Below are 8,762 nucleotides of genomic sequence, written 5' to 3'. Positions count from 1 at the left end.
ATTCTTCTCATCAGTAACTAGCACCATCTTGGTGCCAATTAGATGATAAATCTAAGCTAGCACCAAAATTGGCACTAGTTAGACGCTCAATCCTAAATCCAAAAAGTCATATGTCCTGTTTTTTTTTATTAACGTGACTTTATTTTTTTTCATTCGTCACGCCATTTGTATTGCATGAACTAAGCAACTGGTATGTTGCGAGTGATGTCCCGGAAGACAAGCACAGAAGCTCTTGTTTGCTGCGCATTCTCATCATTCTCATGTTGACTGATTTTAAGTTAAGTATTGTGCGCTCCGGCACGAAAAAACAACTATTTTTGCATAGCTTTTTAACAAATTATTCTGATATTACAGTAACTGATAAATCTTTTCTATTGTGTATAGACAATAAAATCCATATTCTATTCAAGGTAGTCTCCGAAGCTTGTAATAGAAAGTTTCATTGAAAAGAACTGGTTTGAGGAAATTTCCTAAATATAGTTTTATATCTCGATATATTGCATTTGTGTAGCCTTCAATATTATCAACAACTTTGTTGAAGACACTTACTATTTTTGTAGAATTATTTCTCCATAATTATATCTAGGAAATTTTATCACCAACATAATTATATTAAAAAGAAGCGCTTTTTGCGTTGAAAAGCTTTTTCGAGGTTGTTAAACCTTCAAAGTTGATGGTTTCGAAATTTTATGATCTTGACCGTTAGAAAAGTTTTTGAACATTTATTCCACTTTAAAAGTGCACTTTTTATTTGCATTCTTTGACTTCATTGATATATTCTAAAAAAAATATAAGAGGCATCCATTAGACTAATTTTGTTTCTGAACTTTCACTAATTTATCAAACTTACATTAAATATAGGCATTTTCGAATAATCAACGATTTTCATCAAACCACCCCCCCCCCCCTCCCCACAAACCAAATTAAATGATCACGAATAAAGATAAGTTACGGATATTGCGTGGACAATCACTATACCCCTATCCCCCCTACCCACGATTTCCACGTGGACTTTTCCCATTTTTGTCCGGTAGTTTCATAAGAGTTTAAAATTTTCTGTCCTAGACTACTTTGATACTGAATGTTATCCTAAAAACTTATATTTCGTTTAAACTTTGTCTGCAGAATTTTAGTTTTTTTTACTTTTGTAAAAATATCTTATTTTTTAACAAAATCAGTTATTAAAATTTTTGTGTCTGAAAGACACATTTTTGCATACATTATAATAGCGCAAAATGGAAGTAACAAATGAATTGTTGAATTGAGTCGTGTAACAAGTTATCAAAAAAAGTAATGGAAACTGACGAAATTACAGCTAATTGGAGCAAATATTTCTGAGAGCGAAATTGTGTGATGTCAGTTAACAGCATGTGCGGTTTAAGTGTTTCTTACTATTGGAAAAAAAAATTGGAAGGAAAAAATCAAGCGCTTATGTCGATGATAGTACATATTTATTCTACATTCCATGAAAGGAAAAAATAATCAAGAGTCCACGTGGACAAGTCATACCCCCACTCCACTCTCCATGGACAAGCGTGGACTTTCCCGTATCCCTACCCTCCCCTAAACTGTCCAAGTGGTATATGGACGGCCCCTTACCATAAATTACGATAATGATGATTTTGTAAAAGCAGCTAATTCCGAAAAACCGTGTATAATAACAGGCACATCATCTAGTCAGTAAATATAGGTGTTTATTAGAAATTATGCAACTATTTATGAAAAATTGATTTATTATGGATTCTTAATTCCAAGATAATATACATTATATCTGTGAAAATTGCACTGTCAATTTATCAATTCATAATAAATATAAATCTCTACATTAAATTTCTTAACTTAATATTATACAAGTGATTTGAATTGTATGTTTTCAATGTGTTGTAAATCTTTGGTTCCTTTAAAACTTCTCAATGTCACTCGTTACTGGTACACGCGACTCCGCCACAGTCGATTTTGCCGAGGTATCCTTGCTTGCAGCTGCTGGTTCACCATTACTGCTAGCCGGGCGATTCTGCTCCACAAAGTTCTGAATAGCTCGATCTTCTGCCTGTTGTTCGGCTTGCATTCGTTTGAATTCCTCAATTTCGAAGCTGTACTTCGGGGTAGTGATTCCCAGCATAGAAGCAAGTCCTTCGCCGACATAATCGCAACCGGCCAACACGGAACTGCCTAGTCGACAGGTCTTGTGCAGCATCCAGTTGCTCCAGTTCATTTTTGACTGTTGAGATAGAACACATATGCGATATTTACTAGGTAAACGAACTGTTACTGATTGATTGTTCAATAGCGGCCCTTAAGGGTGCCCTACACGAGCAGAAATATTGTCAATAAACAAATTCTCAACAAACATATGATTAGGAGGGCTCAAAAGCTAACTGTCGAAATTAACTTCGGGGAAAAATTGCGGACGAACCGTCGCCCAGCACAGCCTTTTGTAGCAAATAAAATAGAAAAGCTGTTTGTCAAGAATTATTGATCAATATTTTGATCGTGTAAAGTCATTTTGAAAATATTGATACTGTAGAATTCAAATGGGATTGACGTATTGATGCTGTCTTGTCAATATGTTTCTTGATAATATGGTAGGGTCCGCTTTACATGTTTTATTACTTTAGCTTATTGACGTATTAATAGGAATTTCATCAATTCATCAATACATGCCATTCGTGCCCACTAATATGTTAATACGTAAATTTATTGAACATGTGTCTGCTAATGGAGAAGTTTAATAAAATTTCTCGATGAAAAAAAGGATTTAAGAGCATGAGTATGTGTCCTAGTGTTAACTGTTCCAAATTCTAATAGGAAAAAAGTTCTTATAGGTTGAACTCTATACACAAACCCTAAACAGTTTAAGCGCACCATCTACAATCGAGCAGATTATTTACAATCCCTCTAGCGGAATATCCTTCAACTACACCTTTGGGCAAAAATTAAAAAAAATAAACAACCTCCGTTGTCATGAATCATTTAAAAATTTATCCGTCTGATTTTTTTTTGATGGTTCCTCTTTAAACTCACCTCTTCCAAGGTTGTTTCAGTTCGCGGAACAGAGTCCACTTGATCTTCATCGTCGTCACTGAACTCCTCCATCGTTCCATCGCTGAAGTGCAACACCCTTTTCGGAGCTCGCACCTGAACTTCGACGTCATTTTCGTGCTGAATAAAATTAGCCGTCGATTCCATCTTATTCTTCATCGGAATGTCCATCTTTGTCATCCTCTACGTTTACTTCTACTTAATGGATCCCTTTTAAATGCTTATTATTGGTCTAATTCACTAAGCACACTAATGACTAGATTATTGAAGGACACGACTGTTGTTTTTGTTTGGAAACTATGGTGCACTCTGATTCATATGGATGGGTTGTCAGACTCAAAAGTCAAAACGTTGGCTGTTCCCGTACTAATTCTTCAAGCTGCAGATTTTCCTAACTATATTGAATTGGTATTTATTCAACTCAAGATTTGCATCGCTGGGCTGTGGGAAATTAGAAAAAAACAACGGAGTATATTTTTCAAATTACTACCTTTATTTGGCTAGTTTATATACACTTTCATTTATAGAATCCATCGCACAGCTGATCCGTTTACTGCTTTGCGCTAGGTTGTGGCAACCGAAACTTTTCCATTTCGACTTCAGCCTCGAAATAACTGCCTTTATCGTAGCAGAAGTACTCCGGTACTTTATACTCGCCGTCCCTGGATGCTCCCGGTCCTATAGGTCCGGATTTGCTGTGAACGCACTTACTACTTAATCCAGGAACATCTCCAGACGCGGACTTCGGAGGAACAGGCTTTGCACCACCCGCGGCCCCAGTTCTACCGGTTGTGGGGCTGCAGAAGGTCCGTGCGACCACCAGCCGCAGAAAGGTGTCGTTTTTTATTAGAATTTGGCGAATCATAGCCATTTTTCCCTTCTAAAACTTTTAGACAATCCAAGCACTACAATCACAGCTCAGAAATAATACAGCGATTATTCAATCGTGCTTCGTTTCGTGCATCGAAGAATGTCAAATGCTGTCAAAATGGTGCGAATCTTGCGAGCGCGTGAGAATAGAATAAATACTTGCTTGCAATATTCCTATCAAGTTTGGGTAGAGAAGTAGAAATCTATACGACGGCGCCGGTGGTTGAGTGGTAACAGTGACCGCCACTCAAACAAGTGGGTCTGGGTTGAGATTTTTCTGAGCTGAAAAAAACTGTGGTCACGTGTTCCTTCGGAAGGGAAGTAAAACCGTTGGTCCCCGGTCCATGAGTTGATGGGACGATAACCAGTTCAAATAGTGGAGTCGCCTCTCTGGCGTCAGTGTTTGGCCTCGTAGCTGAAATAGGCCGACGGAAAATAACTAGAACACGAAGAAGGAGAAATCTATACTACGATGTGGGATTACACGGTCGTTTTCTTTGTTACTTTGTTTTAGGGTCCTAAATAACGTAGGAAACTGTGGATAAAACAGTCAAGAGAGTTGGGGAAGGGGGGTTAACGAACGCATGGTAATTTAGGGCATATCCCACCTTTAAAATCCAAATGGAATGTATGGGAAACCTATCACTCTATTTACAACCTTCAAAAATCGATTTTTCTTTTTTCCCTTTTATTGATAATGCTGAAGTTAACAAGTCGTATCGAGAATAATTTCGGAGCTACCGGGCTGGTGGTTATGTCGCGCCTCTCTTGCAGCGACGTCGGTGCCTCACGTCGCACCTCTCGTGCGGTGATGAAAAAAACTTTTTACCGAAACCACTTTTTCAATCGGTAATCACGATTGCGAACGAAACGCTACACGTATACAGTTCAACATACATTATTTTTTTAGATTAAACTCACCGCTTGAGCTCAAAACTCTGATTCCAGTAAAAATTTATTGTTTAAACAATTTTTCAGACACTAATTATAAAAAATCCGATTTTTTTTTTGCATAAAAGTATTAATAAAATTAAATATTTAATAACATTTGCGAGTATTAAGTACAGGACACAACCCTTATCTATGAAAACAGAAATGTTTCATAAGTTCCAGGTAATTGGTCTGGGCAGTATCGTGATTACCCCAAAAATAATTTATCGGAGGGTCTATAGAAGATGGCTGCCACAACGGCCATTTAGAAAAATTTAAATATCTTAATAATCACAAATGACCACTTCACTGTCGCATTGTTTCCTTCCGAGGCTTTAAACAGTGCCCCACATAACCGATTATGCACCGCTGAAACTTCAAATGTAAATGAATGGAAACTCTCCTTTCGTTTGCGACCCAAAGGAAAATAATCGCTCGGAGAACAACTTTTCGTTAAAAATATAAAACCTGTTTTAATCCACCTAGTGGTGTAATAGTGCATTTCTTATTTCTCCAAACTATGGTTCCATGGCTGGTTATGTTCGTTTCAATTGTGGATAAATCTAGTACATTCTGAGTAAACTTTGCACCTACACACAATGGCTCGCCAGTCACGAACCTGATGAGCTACGTGTAGACGGTGAAACACATATTATTCTTAATTAGCCTAATCAGCATTAATTCAATTTTGTCTTCCTGCTAACTAATGTTGTCATGCGGGGGTGGGTGTGTGAGGAGGGTGAAAAACCCTCGACCGAGCCACTCCCCGGCTTAACTTGGGATGCCTTGTAATATAGCGGTGGTATAAAGATAATGGGGTTGAGAGTGGGAGGGGGTATGAGCGATGGATGGGGTGGTGGTCTGAGGGGGGTACAATGAGGGGTGATCTTAGAAGGGTTTCAAAGGGGGGGGGTGAACAGTGAGGGGGAGAGGAGGCGTATCCCCTCTCCGTGCACTCCTAGCTATGCCTCTGTTAAAACCCAGAAACCTTATGCCAGTCGAAAAGAAATAGCGATTAGGTTGACGATTTTCAGAATGATGCAATCACTTTCTATAGGAGAAAGGCAAAAATTTCTGTGTGGTCGCACTCTTAAACCCGTAACTCCGGAACCGAAAGTCGGATCAACTAAAAATTCAATAGCAGCCTATGGGAGCGTTATAGGGTAATTTGAGGAGATATGCCGCATATTTCTAAAAATCGATCCTGTATCAAAGTAAACCATTCAATAATTGATGAAATCATTTATATCAATTGCGACAAGTTTCTAAAATATTGTGACATGGTTTTTGTCGTGAAAAGAAAAATTCATCAAATTTCCATGAACATTTCACAAAAAAGGTCATTACGGGAGATGCCGCATGTGCGGGTGAAACGCCGCACCGTGGTCACAAACTGAAAAATGGTGAACAAAAGTATTTTTTGGCTCTCATTGATATTTTTGTGATTACGTGTCTTCAGCTGAGTTTCATGAAGTTTGATTACACCTATAAATCGGCTAGCACCTTCACTTTTCTTAAGGGGGTACTACCATTTCCAGAAACATTTTTTTATTCAATATTTTAAAATTACTTTTCTTTTGCAACCTTGTGTAACGGTTGTAGTTGTAGTAACTTAATTGAGGGCACTATTTATCTATATGTTTGTACGAGCGATATACATATCTATGTGTTGGTAGCAGTTCCTTAAAATCGCTGTTTGGCTGTTTCTCACTATGAATTTATACAACTTAGGTTTGTTCTTGAAAGATTCATTTTGAAAAAGCATCAATTCGGTCAAATTTTCGCTTTTATCTAAATATTGACATCACTATAAATCAATGCGTTCACGAAAATTAGAGCCTTAAACTTTAAAGAATAAACCGAAGTAACTAATACTTAGATACATATCGCCCGTTTAAATGTGTAGATAAATAGACTCATAATCCTATATGTCGCTGTGTTAGGTCCGTTAGTTTGTGGATATACCTTATTAAGAACCTATTCCTGACGCAAATGATTAATTAATGACATTCCGAGGTGAAAAAAATACATTTTAGCTATGCATCCTCTTCCATTGAGTGCGGCATCTCACCCGCAATTTTGATGCGGCATCTCTCCCAATTGTAGGGGAGAGATGCCGCACGACAACATTTTCCTCTAAAATTATGGATGACTGTGCACATGATCAGAATGCCTTCTAAAAGGTCCCATCTATTCAACCGATACATGATTTACCAAAAAAAAAATCGAACGATTTAAAAAACCAAATTTTAATGCGATGCTGAAAAATTTTCGGCACTCCGTGATGCAACTGAACGCACAAAATCATTAATAAAATCTCTAGAGTTATAATTCTTCGAAAGACAAACTCACAATATCATATTACCGTATAAAGGTGACCCCATATACGAGATATAGAGAGTACGGCATCTCTCCTGACGCGGCATCTCTCCCTAAATTACCCTACCGTTCATTTGAAACTAAGTTTGAGCAATTTGGTTCAGCCATCTCTGAGAAAAGTGAATGAGATTAGAAAATACACACACACACATACAGACATTTGCTGATCTCGACGAACTGAGTAGAATGGGATATGCCAAGCGGCCCTCCGGGCCGGGATTAAGTTGACGATTTTCAGAGTGATTGCATATCCTTTCTACAGTGACACAATCTCATATTCGTACACCTGTAGTGTATGTGTTTAAAATTGTTTCGTAAAAGTTTGTTTTTTAAATGTGGTAGTAGAATCATCATCTGTCATTTTCATATCATTTGTAATCTAAAGTGTGCAAGTTTCCGTACACTACACATAAAAAATCATTACTTGGTGTGAAAATGGCACAATTTCATATTCGTACACTTTTGATAAGTCATTTAATTTGAAATTTAAGAGCCGTTATTTCTTTATTTTTTTTGTTTTACTTTGAAAAATAGATTTTATGACTACAGAAAAGTGTCCATTGGCACAGTTTCCTCAACACTAGTTTAAGAAATTCCCTCAAATTAACGTAATGGTTAAAAAAAGTAAACTAACTGCCATTATGGGACGGAAGCTAATTATTACTCACCAAAATGAAGCTAAATCACTTCATTCACTTGTTGTGAAAAACTTTGATGTGGCGAAATGCAGAATAGATATTGCGAAAAACTTGAACTGTAAAAAAATTACGATGATGGATAAACAATTTTTAGTTAGAAAAATTTGGGAAAATCGAGTAATTAATGTTATATACATGGTAAATAAATAGAATCATAGCATTTAAGGCTCACGTTACCTCAAGGCTTGGTAGTGTGCGTAAGAAAAATTGTGTTCAGCTTTGCCACCAGATTATCCATTTAAACCTTTCCAAAACTCTAAAAGAAGAATATCAGTCGATTTATTAGATCATCACGATTCAATTCATGCAAAATACCTGCTGGAAAAACTATCGGCTTAGTTGAATGGTGCTTTTGAAAAAATGGCTGTGGTTTTTTCATTGCGCAGTTGTGTTGCGTACCCCAGTACGGTGTGGTAGTGTGAAAAAAAATCACAGCCACTTTTTCAAAAGCACCATTTAGAGAAACCGATAGTTTTTCCAGCAACTATTTTGTATGATTTGAATCGTTGTGATCTAATAAATCGGCTGATATTCTTCTTTTAGAGTCTTGAAAAGGTTTAAATGGATAATCCGGTGGCAAAGCTGAACACAATTTTTCCTACCCATACTACCCAGCGTTCAAATCTAACACATGCTCAAAAAAGGTAACTTGAACCTTAAGTATAAGTCTGCTCTGGTAGGCTCTTAATGTACGGAGAACGGACAATTACAATGCCTGTGTTCTGAGCAAGAAGCTGTTCATCAATGAGAAGAACAAAGAATTGATTTTTATACACTAAACAACTTTATTGGAATGCAAAGATGTTAAACTTTGTCTACGAGTCCAAATTCAACATCTTTGAC

General features: G+C 37.1%; 2 protein-coding genes across 2 annotated transcripts; both read right to left on the bottom strand.

The window, feature by feature from the left end:
- Positions 1 to 1,750: 1,750 nt before the first annotated feature.
- Positions 1,751 to 3,373, bottom strand: LOC131684267 (protein FAM177A1). The gene is made up of 2 exons (XM_058966978.1): positions 3,025 to 3,373; positions 1,751 to 2,221 (listed from the first exon to the last, which is right to left on the bottom strand). Exons 1-2 carry the CDS (start codon positions 3,220 to 3,222, stop codon positions 1,901 to 1,903), a joined length of 519 nt encoding a protein of 172 aa, XP_058822961.1. The 5' UTR covers positions 3,223 to 3,373; the 3' UTR covers positions 1,751 to 1,900.
- A 139-nt stretch (positions 3,374 to 3,512) lies between these two features.
- On the bottom strand, positions 3,513 to 4,012 carry LOC131684268 (uncharacterized). The gene has a single exon (XM_058966979.1). The coding sequence runs from the start codon at positions 3,911 to 3,913 to the stop codon at positions 3,593 to 3,595; it is 321 nt and encodes a 106-aa protein (XP_058822962.1). The 5' UTR covers positions 3,914 to 4,012; the 3' UTR covers positions 3,513 to 3,592.
- Between the last annotated feature and the right edge of the window lie 4,750 nt (positions 4,013 to 8,762).

Source organism: Topomyia yanbarensis, chromosome 2 (assembly GCF_030247195.1).
Source record: "Topomyia yanbarensis strain Yona2022 chromosome 2, ASM3024719v1, whole genome shotgun sequence".
In the NCBI taxonomy this organism is placed as follows: domain Eukaryota; kingdom Metazoa; phylum Arthropoda; class Insecta; order Diptera; family Culicidae; genus Topomyia; species Topomyia yanbarensis.
Note: the sequence above shows the minus strand (reverse complement) of the source record. Positions and strands in the feature narration are given on the sequence as shown.